At 46.2% G+C, this 20,112-nt stretch overlaps 1 protein-coding gene across 1 annotated transcript; it reads left to right on the top strand.

The window, feature by feature from the left end:
• The first annotated feature begins 652 nt into the window (after positions 1-652).
• On the top strand, positions 653-19,700 carry AADACL4 (arylacetamide deacetylase like 4). Its single transcript, XM_086344616.1, is given in 5 exon segments — positions 653-820; positions 6,846-7,062; positions 11,875-11,938; positions 18,801-19,162; positions 19,165-19,700. Coding segments are annotated over 5 exon segments (1,224 nt in total). The 3' UTR covers positions 19,578-19,700.
• The last annotated feature ends 412 nt before the right edge of the window (positions 19,701-20,112 follow it).

Genomic DNA, 20,112 nt, shown 5'->3' on the forward strand with positions numbered 1-20,112 from the left:
CCTGGAGGGCTACAGTCTATAGGGTCACACAGAATCAGGCATGACTGAAGTGACTTAGCATGCATGCATGAGCAGGAAAGGAAATGGACATGCAGAGAACAGACTTAAGTGACCTAAGACAGAACCAGTAAGTGGAAAAGTCAGGATTCAACCCAGGAGGGCTGGCCTCTGAGTGGGTCTTTTTAACTTTGGGCTGTGCTGCTTCTCCTAAGGTAAACTGGAACATCCAAGTGGGGTCAGGGCAACCACCTGGTGTACGATGCATTTTGCCCACCCTGACCAGATGCCCATGAGGAAGATTGGCCACATGTGTCCTGTTTGACAGTGAAAAGTTCAGGCCACAGACTCCTATGCAGCCTGTAGGCAACCCCTCCCTTGGGGCCCAGATGCAGGTGCTGTTTGAGCCTGATCTTTACTGAGCATTTGGGAAGCCCCTCTCCTGAGACTCCCCGCTGCCCCGACAAGCGGAATTAGTTTTCCTGGTCCCTGTATTCCCTGAGGAGGTGGGTCACTCTTGCTCCCATTGGTCATGCCGTGAGTGTCTCAAGTCACAAGTCAAAGTTAATCCAAGAGTGGGAGGAAGGACAGAGCCCGTGTGACTGGCTCAGGTCCTGCTGAGCGCCAGACCCAAGCTCCTCACAACCTTGGGAACATGGTTGTCCTGTGGCTGGTGCTTCCAGCTGCGCTAGGCACCTTTTTCCTGGGGGTCTTTGTCTGGGCTGTCTTTGAGCACTTCCTCACCACTGATGTCCCCTCTGCTTTACGACATCCTGCCAAGTTCCGATTTCTGCACTGCATATTCGTCTACGTGGTCACTTTGGTGAGTTGGCACTCAGTACCCTCACGAGTTGGAGTGAGCTTTCTCTCTCTCTCTCTGTTCCTCTCTCTAGGTCCCTTGGGGGGACAGGAGGGCCTGTTCTTCTTTCATTTGCTTTCTCTCTCTGTCTTCAGACCCTCCCAAGAAAGACAGACTTTGCTACACAGTGGGCTCTCCCTGTCTGCAAGTCCTGCATCCGTGGAGGAGGGGGGTCGACTACAAGAGATTGAGCATCTAAAGATGTTGGTATCGTGGGGGTCCTGGAACCAAGCCTTCAAGGACACTGAAGGACAGATGGGAGACAGCCCTCTCTTTTGTGTCTGCTATTCTGTTTCTCTCCCTCTTCCCTTCCCATCCTTCCTCTCACCACCCCCCCCCCCACCTCTTTTTCCTTCCTTCAACAGCATTTACTGAATGCCAATCAACGGGCTCATTTCTGAGGCTTCCCAAACTATCCCAGACCCAGCCCCTCCCCTGAAATGGCTCGGAGCCCGACAGAACGAACCTGCTTCACCTACAGCATCTTCCACTTCATAGCACACAGGTGTCCCCCACCCCCAGCAAAGATTGCAAGCACCTGGAAGGCAGGGTCCACCTTATCTATCCCAGGGCCTGGCACCTAGCACATGCTTACTTACCATGTGCTGATCAATCCAGGGAATTCACCCAACATTTAAGAGTGGCCACCCCAGCTGGGCTCACTCTGAGCAGGGGTTTGAGATTTGGGATGAAATGGCACATGCCTAGAGCAGCAGATTTGGGAATAATTTGGCATCTAGTAAGAGGCAGGAAACTTGATTTAATTACAATGTCCCAACCATGGGTGGAGATCAACCAGTTCACACTGATGACCTGCGGGGAGAACAACTGTTGAAGGAAGTGAGAGCTACTCCCTGGCTGTGTGATTTTGGGCAATTAACTTCACCCCTCTGTGCCTTAGTTTCATTATCTCTGAAGCGGGAATAATTGTGTTTCTTCCATCAGGTTGGTAAGAAGATTAAGGTACCAGGTGACAAGGGTTTGGTGATATTTGGCAAATAATGGGCTTCCCAAGTGGCCCAATGGTAAAGAATATGCCTGCCAACCAGGAGACGTGGGTTTGATCCCTGGGTTGGGAAGATCCTCTGGAGTAGGAAATGGCAACCCACTCTGGTATTCTTGCCTGGGAAATTCCCTGGACAGAGGATCCTAGTGGGCTCTAGTCCATGGGGTTGTAAGAAGTCAGACGTGACTGAGCACTGAGCGCATTTGGTAAATAAGTCAAATGTGTTTCTTGGGCTGTTGGGCTGTTTCACCAAGGATACAGATGACTTTCAGAGAAATGAACAAGTCTAGTTTATAATTAGGTGAATGCTACTGCCCCAAGGAGACAGGCTGAGGAAGTGGTATGCACATCTCTCGTATTAATCTTGGCCATGCACTTTGCTGGAGGTCAGGTTGTCTCAAGCCAGCAGCTGCAATCTGCATGAAATTCCAGGCTAGTCTGAGGCCCTTGGACTGAAAACGATGTCCAAGTGGCCCAGAAAACCTGCGATCTTTCCAGCCTTTGGTGATTCTCCTCAGGCGTAGTCCACAAGCCAAACATCTCCTGATGACATCTGCTCCTGGGAGGTTCTGAGATGGGTCTGAGCTTGGCTGTGGAGGCTGAATCCAGCTTGTGAAGTTCCGTCCTGGTCCCCCCAGCCCTGAGCCCTCCTAGAACAGACTGCTCACCACAGGTGACAGGGATAAGCATGGTGATATCCAAGTGGTTCATTTTGTTCCAGAAGACAGATAGATACAGAAGGCAAACAAATTTTAAGGAGAAGGAGGCAAAAACCTAAAAGACTCTACAGCCCAGAAATCAGGTGCATAGTTTTGTAGTCAGACAACTTTGGGTCTGAGCACTGAATCTCCACTTGCTAGTTTTGTGGACTAATGTCTTTGAGACTCTATTTTCTCCTCTAAAATGGTGAGGATAGCTGGAGATGCTTTTTATAGGGGTGAGGTGGGGAGTGAGTGAGAAATGCATTTAAGGTGCAGGGTATAGTGCTGGGTGCTTAGAAAGGACTCCATAAAAATAGATTATTAGTATATATATATATATATATATATATAAAATCTTTGAAGGCAAAGACACAGCAATTGCTAAAATCATTATCGATTTGAAGGCTATAATGATGACTTCATAATATGAATGGAGAAGGAAATGGCAGCCCACTCCAGTATTCTTGCCTGGAAAATCCATGGATGAATTTTCCATGGTTGGAGGAGCCTGGTGGGCTACAGTCCATGGGGTTGCAAAGAGTCGGACCCAACCCAGTGACTAAACCGCTACCATGAGTGACTTCGGGCTTCCCTGGAGGCTCAGGCAGTAAAGAACCTGCCTGCAGTGCGGGAGACCTGGGTTCGATCCCTGGGTCAGGAAGATCCCTGGAGAAGAGAATGGCAAACTGCTCCGATATTCTTGCCTGGAGAATTCCATGGTCAGAGGAAACCAGTGGGCTACGGTCTATGCGGTTACAAAGAGTTGGACACAACTGAGCGACTAACACACACACACACACAAATGACTTCGGCCTTCCTATAAGATATGAGGATTAATATAGAAAATGCTATAGGGTTCATTTTAAAAGTTAAGCTCTGCTAGAATATTTTGTAAAAGAATCTTAATATTCATCTGAAGTTCTAGACCTCAGGCGTTCCTAAACTACTGATGGTCCCATTTGCAATACTACTAACACATTCCATTTATTTACTTATTTATTTGTGGCTGCACTGGGTTTTCGCTGCTGTGTGTGGGCTTTCTCTAGCTTCAGGGAGTGGGAACTACATCTCACAATGAGATGCTCGGGCTTCTCATTGTGGTGCCTTTTCTTGCTGTGGAGCATGGGCTCTGCAGGGCTCTCGGGCTTCATGGTTGCAGTGTGCAGGCTTAGCTGCCCCGAGGCATGTGGAATCTTCCTGGACCAGGGATTGATCCCGTGTCTCCTGCATTGGCAGGTGGATTTCTATCCACCACACTACCAGGGAAGTTCTGATACATTCTTATAAATAATATTAGATGGGCCAAAAAGTTTGTTTGTGTTTTTCCAGACAATGTTACAGAAATAATATATTATACTTATAGTATTTATATATACATATAACATTTATGCAAACAATATAATATAGATATATAATATTTGTGTACTTATGTTTATATTATATGTATTATATACTTATATAAATATAAAGCCTATTATAAATATTATATATTTATAATATTATAAATAATAATAGACAGTAATCAATCTTCCTAAATTGCCTCTGTCCTAAATGACTAGCTCTGGCAAATGTGAACTCATTTCTGGGAAAAACAAACCAAACCAGACTTCCCTGGTGGTCCAGTGGGTTAAGTGTCCACCTTGCAATGCAGGGGACCTGGTTTTGTCCCTGGTCCGGGAAGATCCCACATGCCACAGAGCATCGAAGCCCATGTGCCACAACTACTGAGCCCGTGCCCCACCACAGGAGAAGCCACCACAATGAGAAGCCCTCACCGCAACTAGAAAATAGCCACTGCTCTCTGCAGCTAGAGAAAGTTCATGCACAGCAATGAAGACCCAGCACAGCCAAATAAATATTAAACAAAAACAAAAACAAATCTGACTTCCTGGTCGTATCTAGTGACCTTTCAGAATGTGGTGCTAAGAGATGTTTATCACCACTTTGCATTGTTCAAGATCCCTGAACCATTTCCACTTCAAGATGCTGGGATGGGCTCCTCGGATGTGGGCCAAGTGGTGGGAAAGGAGGTCATCCTCATGGCCCTGGGAACCTTGCTCTCCTCCAACTTAAGCAGAAAAGTAGTGGTTTTGTTGGGAGTTCCCTTTTGAGAAACCTTAGCCTTGGCAGTGGGGCAGCTGGCATAGGGGTGGGGTTGTCTCCATGGAGGGAATGCACTGGGGCATCCCACAGACCTTGGGCAAGGTCACACCAATGGCTGTGAGCTCACACTTGCCAGAACCCACCAGTGACACACTCCCCATGGGTGGTCACATCTGATTCCCAAGCTTCATCCTCGGGGACTGTAGACCCAATTCTTTTATTTTACAAACGAGGAACACTGAAGCTCAGAGAAGGGAACGCTTGAGGTCTTTCAGTGAGATAGCGGTAGGTAGAGCTAAGTCTCAGAGAAAGCAATGGCACCCCACTCCAGTACTCTTGCCTGGAAAATCCCATAAATGGAGGAGCCTGGTAGGCTGCGGTCCATGGGGTCGCTAAGAGTCAGACATGACTGAGCAACTTCACTTTCACTTTTCACTTTCATGCATTGGAGAAGGAAATGGCAACCCACTCCAGTGTTCTTGCCTGGAAAATCCCAGGGATGGGGGAGCCTGGTGGGCTGCCATCTATGGGGTGCACAGAGTTGGACATGACTGAAGCGACTTAGCAGCAGCAGCAGCAGAGCTAAGTCTTGAATTCGAATCTGCTTGATTCCAGAACCCAAGCTGTTTCTAGTTTAGTGATTGAGAACATAAATTCTGTATCTTACTCATTGATGGGCAAGGCACTTGACCTTGGTATGCCTCACTTGCCCCATCTGCAAAATGGAACTGATAATTGTGCTTGACTTAGAAGGGTTGCTGAACAGTTTGAGCCAGGTAATAACCTAAAGCCAGGATTGGCATGTCGCAGGTGACAGGTAAGTGTCAGCTGTTCTTACTGTGTTCAGTGTTATCATCCCGTGCTATTTTCTTTCTGACATAGACACATACATATTCCATGTGAGGTCCATAGAAGAGATGATCTGACATGGTTGAAATGCATTTATTACATGTGATACAATACCATGTAACTACATCTCATGAAATATTTCACTATTTGTTTGCTTATAACCAGAGTGACCATAAGTTTAAAAACAATGGACTTCTTTTCACATTTGGCAGATAGATGGCCCTGGTACCATTGATCCCTCCTCCTGAGCCCATGGACTTCTCTGATAGGTCAGTTGGTAAAGAATCCACCTGCAATGCAGGGGACCCCAGTTTGATTCCTGGGTTGAGAAGATCTGCTGGAGAAGGAATAGGCTACCCACTTCAGTATTCTTGGGCTTTCCTTGTGGTTCAGCTGGTAAAGAATCTGTCTGCAATGTGGGAGACCTGGGTTTGATCCCTAGGTTGGGAAGATCCCCTGGAGAAGGGAAAGGCTACCCACTCCAGTATTCTGGCCTGGAGAATTCAATGGAGTGTATAGTCCATGGGGTTGCAGAGAGTCGGAAACAACTGAATGACTTTCACTTTCTTTCCTGAACCCATGGCTGCTGCTGCTGCTGCTGCTAAGTCACTTCAGTCGTGTCCGACTCTGTGTGACCCCATAGATGGCAGCCCACCAGGCTCCCTCGTCCCTGGGAGTCTCCAGGCAAGAACACTGGAGTGGGTTGCCATTTCCTTCTCCAATGCATGAAAGTGAAAAGTGAAAGGGAATTTGCTCAGCCGTGTCCGACTCTTCGTGACCCCATGGACCACAGCCTACCAGGCTGTTCCGTCCATGGGATTTCCCAGGCAAGAGCACTGGAGTGGGCTGCCATCGCCTTCTCCGCAGACATCCCTAATTGGTCCCATTACTTTTTTCTGTTGAACACAAATGTGGCTTAAGCATCTGTCCTAATCCACGGGGGCAATGATGGTGTTAACCCAGGTGTTAACCTGTCTCTGCCATCTCAAGCTGGGGGCCAAAGAGAGCAAGGTTGCCAGTCATCTTGCCTTGGACATTGGCTTTGATGAGCTCAGTGCCCAACCACTCAGCCCAAACGTGGGCTAGCTCTTTGGCAAATTCTTACCACTGTTCAACCAAGAGCTTTTGGGAGGAAATTCTGCAAACCCGACCCTTTATCTGGACACGCTCTGCAGAGCCTGTCGCTTGCTGATGAGCCCTGGGGCCATGCTTTGAGGCACACGAGAAACTGCAAGAACATCCTAGCAGTTACAAGGAGCAGGAGTCATCTACCATTCAGATAGACCCTAACCTCCCTAATCTCTCCCTCTCTTTCTCCTACCTCTAACAGGGGAATATATTTAAGAAGATAGGGGTTTGCTCCCTGCTCAGATTTCTCCAGTTTTTGCAGAAGAGTGTGAGAATCAAGGAGGATCCTGCGCTCGTGGTAACCAACCTGCGTTTTGGGACCATACCAGTCAGGCTGTTCCAGCCCAAGACACCCTCCCCCAGCCCCCAGCGAGGCATCATCTTCTTCCATGGAGGAGCCGCCTTAGCGGGGAGCCTGGGTAAGATCCTCTGCTGTGGCTTCACCAAGGAAGAGCCTCATCCACACACACAGCTTTGCCCCCTACCCCTCCTATGGGAACCTTGTTGGAGTTTCTCCAAGAAATCAGAAATGGATTGCCATTTCCTTCTCCAGAAAAAAAAATCAGCAGTTGGAGATTTTTATTGGGAGTCCAGACTATGGGCTTTGGGCTCAAGTCAGCAGATGGTGTGGAAATGTTCTTTTTTATACTGTGATAGTCTAGGTCAAGGAGAGGGTGGTGAAGTGGCTGGGGAGGTGAGGGGGGTGGAGATGGCATTTATGGCCCTGCAGTATTGACTCTGCTCCCCTCCCCCTGCTCACCACTCACAGCTATTGCTAGTCCTATCTGTTCTTCCCCCACAATATTTCTCAAATGCACACGTTTCTTGCAGGCTCTGCAAGATCACTGTGATCTTTCTCTTGCCACATCCCTTTACTCCCACATCTCAGCAACTGCTCTCCCCCATCACTCCTGGCCCTTCATGGTCTCATCCTCACCCAGTAGCCAGAAGGAGTTCATAAAAGCATAAGTTGGAACTTGTCTGTCTTGCACTGAAACCCTTCCTGTGGCTTTCCAGCTGTTTTGTTTTGTTTTTAATACTTTTATTTATTTTTGGCTGTGCTGAGTCTTCTTTGCTGCTCGGGCTTTTCTCTAGTTTTGGTGAGTGGGGGCTACTCTCTAGCTGTGGTGCATTGGCTTCTTACTGCAGTGCCTTCTTCTTCTGGCTCACTGGCTCTAGAGAGCAGGCTCAATGACTATGGCACACAGAATTAGTTGCTCAACGACATGCAGGATCTTCCCGGACCAGGGATCGAACCCATATCTCCTGCACTGGCAGGTGAATTCTTTACCACTAAGCCACCAGGGAAGCCCTAGGGTCTTTTTTCAAAAGATAAGTTTATTTGTCATTTTTGTCTGCGCTAGGTCTTCATGGCTATGTGCGGGCTTTCTCTAGTTGCAGCAAGCGTGGGCCACTGTGCTGCAGTGTGCAGGCTTCTTTCTGAGGCGGCTTCTCTTGTTGCAGAGCACAGACTCTAGGGCACTTGGGCTTCAGTAGTTGTGGCACATGGGGTTAGTTGCCCTGTGGCATGTGGGATGTTGGTTCCCAGACCCGGGAACGAAGCCACATCCCTGCATTGGAAGGCAGATTCTTAACCACTGGCCCACCAGGCAAGACCCCTCCAGAGTCTTTAGATGAAACCTGAACTCCCCCAGTAGCTGGTGCTGGCCCTTCAGACCTCTCCTGCCTGCTCACCTGGGCCTCCCAGCGGCTTGGAGCGATCACTCTGTGGCAACCACGCTGCTTGTGCAGCAGACAGTCCAGGCTCCTTCTCTCGGAATCTCTCTCTCTTGCTGTTTCCCGACCTCCAGAGTTGTCTCCCTGCACTCCCTCACTTTGCAGGACTGGTGACCCCTTCTTTATTCTTCCAGTTCGATCTCAAAAGTCCCTCCCCAGAGTGGCCTCCTGGACATCTTCTCTAAAGAACTCTCCCTACCCACTCTAGTGCCCTGCACTATGCCCAGGGTCCATCCATCCTTGACATCATCCTTTAACATTTTCTTCATGGCAGTTGTCACAATCTGAATGTATCTCCTTCCTCCAGGTGTTTCCTTATTTACTGTCTGCATCCCCCAACTGAGAATGGAAAGTCTGAGAGTGCAAGAAAGACTTCTGTTTTGCTTGTTGCAGGACTCCAGGGCCAGACCCATGGTTTTATTTTTTGAATGAATGTATAAGCATAAGATCTCTTCAAGAAAATTGGATATAGCAAGGGAACATTTCACGCAAGGATGGGCACAATAAAGGACAGAAATGATAAGGACCTAACAGAAGCAGAAGAGATTAAGAAGTGGTAAGAATACACAGAATTATATAGAAAAGGTCTTAATGACCTGGATAACCATGGTGGTATGGTCACTCACCTGGAGCCAGACATCCTGGAGTATGAAGTCAAGTGGGCCTTACAAAGTATTACTACAAACAAAACCAGAGGAAGTGATGGGGAATTCTAGCTGAGTTATTTAAAATTCTAAAAGATGCTGCTGCTAAAGTGTTGCACACAAATTTGGATAATTCAGCAGTGGCCACAGGACTGGAAAATGTCAGTTTTCATTCCAATCCCAAAGAAGGGCAATGCCAAAGAATGTTCAAACTACTGGACAATTGTGCTCATTTCACATGCTAGCAAGATAATGCTCAAAATCCTCCAAGCTAGTCTTCAATAGTATGTGAACCAAGAACTTCCAGATGTACAAGCTGTGTTTAAAAAAGGCAGAGTAACTAGAGATCAAACTGCCAACATCCCTTGGATCATATAAAAAGCAAGAGAATTCCAGAAAAACATCTACTTCTGCTTCTTTGACTATGCTAAAGCCTTTGACTGTGTGGATCACAACAAACTGTGGAAAATTCTTAAAGAGATGGGAATACCAGACCACCTTACCTGTCTCTTGAGAAACCTATATGTGGGTCAAGAAGAAACAGTTAGAATTGGACATGGAACAATGGACTGGTTCAAAATTAGGAAAGGAGTATGTCAAGGCTATATATTGTCACCCTGCTTATTTTACTTATATGCAGAGTATATCTTGGAAAATGTCAGGCTGGATGAATCACAAGCTGGAATCAAGATTGCTGGTAGAAATATCAACAATCTCGGATATGCAGATGATACCACTCTAATGGCAGAAAGTGAAGAGGAACTAAAGGATTTCTTGATGGTAGTGAAAGAAAAGAATGAAAAAGCTGGCTTAAAACTCAATGTTCAAAAAACTAAGATCATGGCATCTGGTCCCATCATTTCATGGCAAAAAGAAGGGGAAAAATTGGAAGCAGTGACAGGTTTTATTTTCCTGGGCTCCAAAATCACTGAAGATGGTGACTGCAGCCATGAAATTAAAAGATGTTTGCTCCTTGGAAGGAAAGTTATGACAAACCTAGACAGTGTATTAAAAAGTAGTGACATCACTTTTCTGACAGGGGTCCATATAGTCAAAGCTATGGCTTTTCCAGTCGTCATGTACTGGATGTGAGAGGTGGACCATAAAGAAGGCTGAGTTCTGAAGAATTGATGCTTTCAAATTCTCCAGGTGCTGGAGAAGAGTCTTGAGAATCCTTTGGCCTGCAAGGAGATCAAATCAGTTAATCCTAGAGGAAATCAACCTTGAATATTCACTGGAAAGACTGATGCTGAAGCTGAAGCTCCAATACTTTGACCAGCTGATGCGAACTGACTCACTGGAAAAGACCCTGATGCTGGGAGATTAAAAGCAAAAGAAGGGAGTGGCAGAGGATGAGATGGTTTATAGCATCACCAACTCAATGGACATGAATTTGAGCAAACTCTGGGAGATAGTGGAGGACAGAGGGCCTGGTGTGCGACAGTCCTTGGGGGTCCCAAAATGTCAAACACAATTTAGGACCTGAACAAAAACAATGAACACATGAATACATAGATGGATGGATGGGTGAATAACTGGGTAAAGGGATATAAACCAACCGTCAAACGGGAGGATGGAGAGATGGCCACACAGGGGAAAATTTGCCCATGTGAAGAGATTAGCTGTCCCATTACATGTTCCCTGACATTAGGCTGTACCGCCACCTGGTGGTAGAATATAATATCTGAACTTGCTGCCTGGATGCTGAGTATCTGCTTTGTGGGACTTCACTGGTGGCTCAGTGGTAAAGAATCTGCCTGCAATACAGGAGACACTGGAGATGACGGTTCATTCCCTGGGTCAGGAAGATCCCCTGAAGGAAATGGTAACCTGGCAACCAACACCAGTGTTCTTGCCAGGAGAATTCCCTGGACAGAGAAGCCTGGTGGGCTGTAGTCTGTGGCGAGCACACATGCACACATCTCCTTTGCACTGGCCCCCTTGTCCAAGATCACTCTTCCCTTTCAGAGGCCTCTGGGAGCACTCCATTTTTTGTCTGTGACTGTTCCTCTTCCTCTGCAGAGGAATGACATTACTGCCAAAAGTAACAGCAGGACTCACTCAGCAAATATTTTTTAAGGACCTACTATGTGTCAGACCCTCTTTGAGGCCCAGGGGACATTGTGGAGAACAAGAAAGGTCCTCATGGAGCTTACCCAAACAATGGGGCCGAGCAGTGAAAGAAAAACAAGTGTGTGTGTGCTCAGTCGCTTCAGCCGTGTCCGCCTCTTTGTGACCCCGTGGACTGTAGCTCGCCAGGCTCCTCTGTCCATGGGATTCTCCAGGCAAGAATACTGGTGTGGGTTGCCATGCCCTCCTCCAGGGATCTTCCCGACCCAGGGATCGAACCTCATCTCCTGCATTGACAGGTGGATTCCTTACCACTGAGCCACCTGGGAAGCCCACATATATATATATATATATATATATAGGTATGTATATATGTATATATATATAATTATTATTCACATTCCAGGGCAGACATGCCCGCCTTCCCTCATCTTGGCTTTGTCTGTTTCAAAGCACCAAGCCTTCTAACTCCAAGGTTTCCCCTCCCGTCAAAGAAAACATTGTGGCTGGTGAGCCCCAAGGCATATCTGCTCCCCGACATTCAGGAGACTTGGGTGGATTCAGGTGTCTGATTTTAAACTTTTTCTGTTGTCCAGGCAGAAGTGGCCAGAGTCACTTCAAGGGAAGCAAGAACAGGAAGAGAGGGGAGCTGTCACACCTAGTGCCAGCATTGCTGGTAGCTCTTCCTGTGAGCTGGGGGGCAGTGCTGGGCCCCGTGGGCACCAATCCTGGGACAGGCTACTCACAGGCAGCTGCTGCTGTGTTGGTTTTGTCTTGCAGACATATACCACAGCCTGTGTGGTTCTCTAGCCCGGGAGACCGACTCTGTGCTGCTGGCAGTTGGGTGAGTTGCTGGAGAAAGTTAATGGGTGTTACCTGGTGGCAGAAGGTAGGGTGAGGCCCCAGATGATTTGCAGAACAGAGGTCCTAATCCTGGAGAGACATTCTTGCACATGCGTCCATGGAGACAGGCACGGTAGCATTCAAAACAGCCTAAACCAGAAACAGCCCAAAAGCCCATCAGCAGGGAGTACATGAATCAACGGTGGTGCTGTCAGCGTCACGTTACACTCACTGAGGCATTATGGGATATGGTGGAGCTGTTCAAATAAGTGAACCAGAAGGCACACCCATAATGTGGATGAATCTTGGAAGTATAAAATTTAGTGAGAAAATTTTCAAAAAATTACGTAAAGCGAGATACTCTGTCTACAGAATGAAAAACAATTAAAATCAGAGCAACACTTTTAAGGAATATGCATAGGCACAATGAAATTATGTAAAAAGGGAAGAAAAAGAATGATGGTTACGTGATTCAGGGTAACCATTCCCTCAAATGGGGCAGGCAGTGAGATGGGATGGTGCTGGGGGTATTAGAGGGTTGGCTGAAGATTCTGAAGGTTCTGGTTAATATCCTAGCTGTTCTCTGGGGCAATGATGCTTTTCACATTGTTAAAATGAATAACTAACGAACTTATGAACTAACTAGCTAGCTAATTAACTCCCGACCATGAAGGGACTAATGTTGGAAGCATCTCAAGGAAGCCATAACTCTGGGCACCTGGAGTTCTTTGAAAATAGGAGAGGGCTTTTGAGTGAATGGAAGGGGCTGTGGGGACCACTCACCAGAATTCTGGTTCTTAATCCAACAGATCACAAGTCACAGGGAAACTGTTTAGAGAACACAAGTGAGAGAAGCTAAAAATGCCCCCTCTAGATTCAACCTCTAAAACAAGCCCCCTCAAACAAAGCAACTTCCTCAGTATCCCTGGTTTCCTTGATGAGATGGAGGAAGATAGCATCTTTCCGGTCCTCATCATCGTACCTCCCGGCCAGATGAGCCTCATGTCCGACATTCCACAGTTAGAGTGTCCACCAGACTCTACATCTCTGAGGGCTTAGTGATAATAAAAACATGCCTTGAACACATAAAGGTGTTAATAAGCACCTCCGCTAATACCTTGTAGGAAATTGCTGAGGATGTTATTCTTGGGCTTCCCAGGTGGCACTAATACTAAAGAATCTGCCTGCCAATGCAGTTCAGTTCAGTTGAGTCGCTCAGTTGTGTCGGACCCTTTGTGCACACTAGGCCTCTCTGGCCGTCACCAACTCTCGGAGTTTACTCAAACTCATGTCCATAGGGTTGGTGATGCCATCCAACCATCTCATCCTCTGTTGCCCCCTTCTCCTCCCACCTTCAGTCTTTCCCAGCAACAGGGTCTTTTCAAATGAGTCAGTTCTTCACATCAGGTGGACAAAGTATTGGAGTTTGAGCTTCAGCATCAGTCCTTCCAGTGAGTATTCAGGACTGATTTCCTTTAGGATGGACTGGTTGGATCCCCTTGCTGTCCAAGGGACTCTCAAGAGTCTTCTCCAATACCACAGTTCAAAAGCATCAATTCTTCGGCACTCAGCTTTCTTTATCGTCCAACTCTCACATCCACACATGTCTACTTGAAAAACCATAGCTTCAACTAGACAGATCTTTGTTGGCAAAGTAATGTCTCTGCTTTTGAATATGCTGTCTAGGTTGGCCATAACTTTTCTTCCAAGGAGCAAGCGTCTTTTAATTTCATGGCTGCAATCACCATCTGCAGTGATTTTGGAGCCCAAGAAAATAAAGTCTGTCACTATTTCCATTGTTTCCCCGTCTATTTTCCATGAAGTGATGGGACCGGATGCCACGATCTTAGTTTTCTGAATGTTGAGTTTTAAGTCAACTTTTTCACTCTCCTCTTTCACTTTCATCAAGGGGCTCTTTAGTTCTTCTTCACTTTCTGCCATAAGGGTGGTGTCATCTGCATATCTGAGGTTATTGATATAATCTCTAGATTGGGAAGATCCCCTGGAGGAGGAAATGGCAACCCACTCCAAAATTCTTGCCTGGAAAATCCCACGGACCGAGGAGCCTGGTGGGCTACAGTCCATGGGTTGCAGAATCGGACATGACGGAGCACACTGTTGTACTGCATATTGTACTGTTATTCTAGACAGCTGAAAAGGCTTGGCATACAGGTTTTGATAAGCTAGGCTGGGGGAGGAAGAAAGGCAGGTAAGGTTCTTCAGGTTGCCAGGGGCTGCAGGTGGATGGTGCCTGGGGGGAAATGCCCCGAGAACCCTAAGGGGACATGATCATGGTCTGGGTGCTCCCTGATTTTTTGTCAAGACATAATGGAGTGTCTTAAGTAAGATCCTGGAGAGTATGTGTTTGAAAGAGTTGTCTTTTAGCCATCTGGCTCTGCAGAGCCTTCATCCCTGAAGGTGGGCGGGCAAGACAGAGTCCAAGGAGGTGTAGGCATTTCTGTTTCCTACTCTAGCAGGCCTGGGGTTCTGCAATAGAAAGCGCATGCTATTTCATGACGTCAGGTTTGTATGTTTGACATTTGATGAGTCACATTCACTTCTGGGGCTTCCCTCGTGGCTCAGTGGTAAAGGATCTGCCTGCAATGCAGGAGACCTGTTTGATCCCTGGGTCGGGAAGATCCCCTGGAGGATAGCATTGCAATCCACCTCAGTACTCTTGCCTAGAGAATCCCATGGACAGAGGAGCCTGGCGGGCTGCACTCCATGGGGTCACATAGAGTTAGACACGACTGAAATGACTAAGCAGCAGCATTCGCTTCTAGGCGTGGCAAAGTGCAAGCTGAAGCTTGTGCTTGCTGCTTACAGGTGCTGGGCCCATCTCACCGTGAGGACTCCACAGAGGCGCATGTGCCTTACCTGCGTTTAAGTGGGAACCCATACTGATAACACTGAATTATTCATCACTATATTGCTTATTGCAGAAATGTGGCAAAGTTATAAGCAATCAACCCACCCTACTCTTTATTTTTTTTAAATATATTTATCTATTTGGCTGCTCCAGGTCCTAGTTGTGGCATGTGGGGTCTATTTCCCTGACCAGGGATGGAACCTAGGCCCCCTGAACTGGGAGTATGGAATCTTAACCACTGGACCACGAGGGAAGTCCCCAAATTGTGTTCTTAAAAATGATGCTTTAGGAAACCTTTTATAGGAAATAAAATCCAAGGTCAAATAGAAGGTAGTGGTTTTCAAACTGGGTTCCGTGGAGCACTAGGGCTTCCCTCACTGTCTCAGAGGTGGGTCCGGAGGTCAAAGAAAAAGAAGTAGTGGGGGATTCAGGTGTCTTATCTTTGGGCAAAACAAGAACAACTGCATCTACCTTTTTTATTTGGTGGAGCTCCAGGTATCATTTTAATAAAAAAATAATTTTTTTTGTTCTAAATAAGTTTGAAAGTCACTAGCCTAAGGTGTCATTTTTCCTTATGGAATTCTCAATTTAATCTTACAAGTAGAATGAGGTTTTTTTTTTTTTTAATGCTTTTAAGTGATCGGTTGCAAGAACTGAAAAGACAACTAGCAACAGCCTCAAATAAAAATTTAAGATAACAACCATATTTTAAATAAGTTCTCTAATCCTAGTTTAGCTAAGCTGTTAACTGGTTTAGCCAAGCTGTTTCTATTTTTTAAATGTATTCCTTTCCGTTATTCCAGTCTTGATTCATGTGTTAGTTAGCTTGTGTTAGGCCGGGGTTCAATCTCTGGGTAAGGAAGATCCCCTGGAGAAGGAAATGGCACCCCACTCCAGTACTCTTGCCTGGAAAATTCCATGGATGAAGGAGCCTTGTAGGCTACAGTCCATGGGGTTGCGAAGAGTCGGACATGACTGAGCAACTTCACTTTCACTTTACTATTTTTAGAAGTTCACCTGCTCTCCCAGCCTTATTGAACTATAATGATATATGCATGATGTCAATTTAAGGTGTTCAACATGTTGGTTTTGATATACTTACATACTGCAGTATGACTGCTACCATCATATCACAGAATTGGCATTTCTTTTCATGGTGAGAACCTTTAAGATCTACTCTCTTAGCAACTTTCAAGTATATAAAATATTATTGTTAACTATAGTCACTATCCTGTACTGTAGATCCCCAGGACTTGTTGATCTTATAACTGGAAGTTTGTATCATTTGACCACCACCTCCTCATTTCCCTCACCAGCCCAGAGCCCCTGGTAACCACCACTCAACTCTCTGTCTCTCTGAGTTTTGGCTCCTTTAGATCCTATGTATAAGTGATGTCATACAGTGTTCGTCTTTCTCTTCTGACTTATTTCACCCAGTATAACATCCTGGTTTCATCCAAGTTGTTGCAAATGGCAGGATTTCCTTCTTTCTTATGGCTAAACAATGTTTCAATTTATATGGAACATCTAGATCAGATCAGATCAGATCAGATCAGTCGCTCAGTTGTGTCCGACTCTTTGCAACCCCATGAATCGCAGCACGCCAGGCCTCCCTGTCCATCACCAACTCCCGGAGTTCACCGAGACTCACGTCCATTGAGTCAGTCATGCCATCCAGCCATCTCATCCTCTGTCGTCCCCTTCTCCTCTTGCCCTCAATCCCTCCCAGCATCGGAGTCTTTTCTAATGAATCAACTCTTCACATGAGGTGGCCAAAGTATTGGAGTTTCAGCTTTAGCATCATTCCTTCCAAAGAAATCCCAGGGCTGATCTCCTTCAGAATGGACTGGTTGGATCTCCTTGAAGTCCAAGGGACTCTCAAGAGTCTTCTCCAACACCACAGTTCAAAAGCATCAATTCTTTGGCGCTCAGCCTTCTTCACAGTCCAACTCTCACATCCATACATGACCACAGGAAAAACCATAGCCTTGACTAAACGAACCTTTGTTGGCAAAGTAATGTCTCTGCTTTTGAATATGCTATCTAAGTTGGTCATAACTTTCCTTCCAAGGAGTAAGCGTCGTTTAATTTCATGGCTGCAGTCACCATCTGCAGTGATTCTGGAGCCCCCAAAAATAAAGTCTGCCACTGTTTCCACTGTTTCCCCATCTATTTCCCATGAAGTGATGGGACCAGATGCCATGATCTTCGTTTTCTGAATGTTGAGCTTTAAGCCAACTTTTTCACTCTCCACTTTCACTTTCACCAAGGGGCTTTTTAGTTCCTCTTCACTTTCTGCCATAAGGATGGTGTCATCTGCATATCTGAGGTTATTGATGTTTCTCCCAGCAATCTTGATTCCAGCTTGTGTTTCTTCCAGTTCAGTGTTTCTCATGATGTACTCTGCATATAAGTTAAATAAACAGGGTGACAATATACAGCCTTGACGAACTCCTTTTCCTATTTGGAACCAGTCTGTTGTTCCATGTCCAGTTCTAACTGTTGCTTCCTGACCTGCATACAGATTTCTCAAGAGGCAGGTCAGGTGGTCTGGTATTCCCATCTCTTTCAGAATTTCCCACAGTTTATTGTGATCCACACAGTCAAAGGCTTTGGCATAGTCAATAAAGCAGAAGTAGATGTTTTTCTGGAACTCTCTTGCTTTTTCCATGATCCAGCGGATGTTGGCAATTTGATCTCTGATTCCTCTGCCTTTTCTAAAACCAGCTTGAACATCAGGAAGTTCACAGTTCACATATTGCTGAAGCCTGGCTTGGAGAATTTTGAGCATTACTTTACTAGTGTGTGAGATGAGTTCAATTGTTCAGTAGTTTGAGCATTCTTTGGCATTGCTTTTCTTTGGGATTGGAATAAAAACTGACCTTTTCCAGTCCTGTGGCCACTGCTGAGTTTTCCAAATTTGCTGGCATATTGAGTGCAGCACTTTCACAGCATCATCTTTCAGGATTTGGAATAACTCCACTGGAATTCCATCACCTCCACTAGCTTTGTTCATAGTGATGCTTTCTAAGGCCCACTTGACTTCACATTCCAGGATGTCTGGCTGTAGGTCAGTGATCACACCATTGGAACATCTAGAAGTCCATATTAAAGCTCCTTCTCTGTGCCCTTGAATTCCTGTGAGGAGACACATTTGGGGGCTTAGACAGACATCCAGGACGCTGACCATCAGTCTCTGGCACTGGGTCTGCCACAGCCCCAGTTGTGTCTGTTTTCTGACTGCCTACCTTCGCTATACCTTCAGTGTCAGAACAGTTCCCAAACCCCTTCTTCCCTTCCTGCAGCCCCATAAAAGAAGGCAACTCTGAGTCATTGGTGGGAACAAACCTTGGTCCATTACATTCTTCTTTAAAAAAAAATTCTACCTGAAAGAAACTTGCCCTTGACTTTCATTTTGGTTTCTCCTATCCTTTTCTTTCATGAGTGGCAGCAGCTTCATCGGCCTTTCTCGACACTGCTGGTCGTTTTACTTATGATGTGAACAGCTTTCTAAGTTGCACGTTTTTTCCTTGTTGTTCAAATCTCTTATTTTTTTAAATGGAGGAAAATTGCTTTATAGTATTGTGTTGGTTTCTGCCATACAACAACCTGAATCAGTCATAATTATATATATCCCCTCCCTCTGGAGCCTCCTCCCCTGACCCCCCTACCCCCATCCCACTCCTCTAGGTCATCATAGAGTGCCAGGCAGGGCTCCCTGTGCTGCATAGCACAAGCTGCACATTCTTGTATGGAGCGTTTCCATCTATGGAAAGTAGACAGAGCATAGTTTTGGAATCAAGGATCCCTGCCCACAAGTTAAGGAAAGGTTCTTCACATCCTCATATGCAAAAAGTAGGGGTAAGCACCCTTACCTCAGAGGGCCATTCTGAAGGTGTAATTAGAAACACCATTGCAAGAGGGAGTGGAAAGTAACATGGCTTCCCAGCGACCCCTGTTCACACAGGTGTGCTTCTGTCCCCTGCTTACTCAGGTACTGCAAGCTTCCTGATCACCATTACCATACCATTTCCAATGATTGCCTGAATGCCTCCATTCACTTCCTGAAGACCCTGGGAACATATGGGGTGGATTCCTCCCGGGTTGTGCTCTGTGGAGACAGTGTTGGGGCAGGAGTAGCGGCCTTGATCTCCCAGATCTTGGTGGGCAGGTTGGATCTTCCTCAAATCCGGGCCCAGGTCCTGATTTATCCTCTCCTCCAAATCATCAATTTTCAACTGCCATCCTTTCACCAGAACTCACACATTCCATTCCTCACCCAGAAGTTCATGATAACTTGCATGTTTAGATACCTGCTTATCGACTCCTCCTGGTGGGATGCCATCGTGACCGGGGTTTTATTCCCCCCAAAGTCTGGAAGAAGTACCGAAAGTGGCTCAGCACTGACAACCTACCCAACAGGTTCAAGAAGACAGGCTGCCAACCTGTGTTTCCTGCCCCTTTTAATGGGGCTGCCTATCTAGAAAACAAACACTTGTTAGATGTGGAAAATTCACCCCTTGTAAGGGATGATGAGATCATAGGCCAGCTTCCGGAGGCCTTCCTGGTGAGCTGTGAGAATGATATGCTCCGTGATGACGCCTTGCTCTATAAGAAGCGTTTGGAGGATCAGGGGGTCCCTGTGAAGTGGTACCATGTGGAGGATGGCTTTCATGGATCACTGATGTTGTTTGATAAGAAGTCGTTCTCTTTCCCATGCTCCCTGAAAATTATGAATGCTATAGTCAGTTATATAAAGAGCATAATGTAAGGTTGCGGCTCTGAGTAGGGCATAGCCATTATGGATTCTGCTACAAGAGATTCTCAGTCAGTGCTTACTCTGCAAGGGAAGGGTGAGAAGGAAGCTAAGAACAGTCATGCTTAGTATTTGAGAAAATCCAAATTGTTTCCTTTCAGTGCCAACAGTGTTCAATTCTGGATCTAGCAACATTCTCTAACCTTCTCATTCAAGTGAAATAAATACTCAATGGAGAAAAAAAAAATGCCTTTAAAGTTTCTCAACACTCTGACACACAAGACCTCTGCTGAATGAATGTTGACAACTGTCCGTGATGGGTATATACCCATAAAGCTGAAGTATTGCTTGGGGCTAACATCTCCTTTGGAGGAGGGGGCAACTAATTGTTCCTGGGGCCAAAGGTTCATCAGCCAAATTCAAACATTTTGTTTACAGATTGATTCCAGTTGGCCTGAGAGATGCTGTTGCAACAAAACTCTGCCCTCAGCGTAACCACATTTGATCTGGACTAATCCCAGGGACGGAGGAGCCTGGTGGGCTGCCATCT

The sequence above is a fragment of the Bos grunniens genome, chromosome 16 (assembly GCF_055505025.1).
Source record: "Bos grunniens cultivar Pamir isolate PY7600 chromosome 16, Bosgru_T2T1.0, whole genome shotgun sequence".
Classification (NCBI taxonomy): Eukaryota; Metazoa; Chordata; class Mammalia; order Artiodactyla; family Bovidae; genus Bos; species Bos grunniens.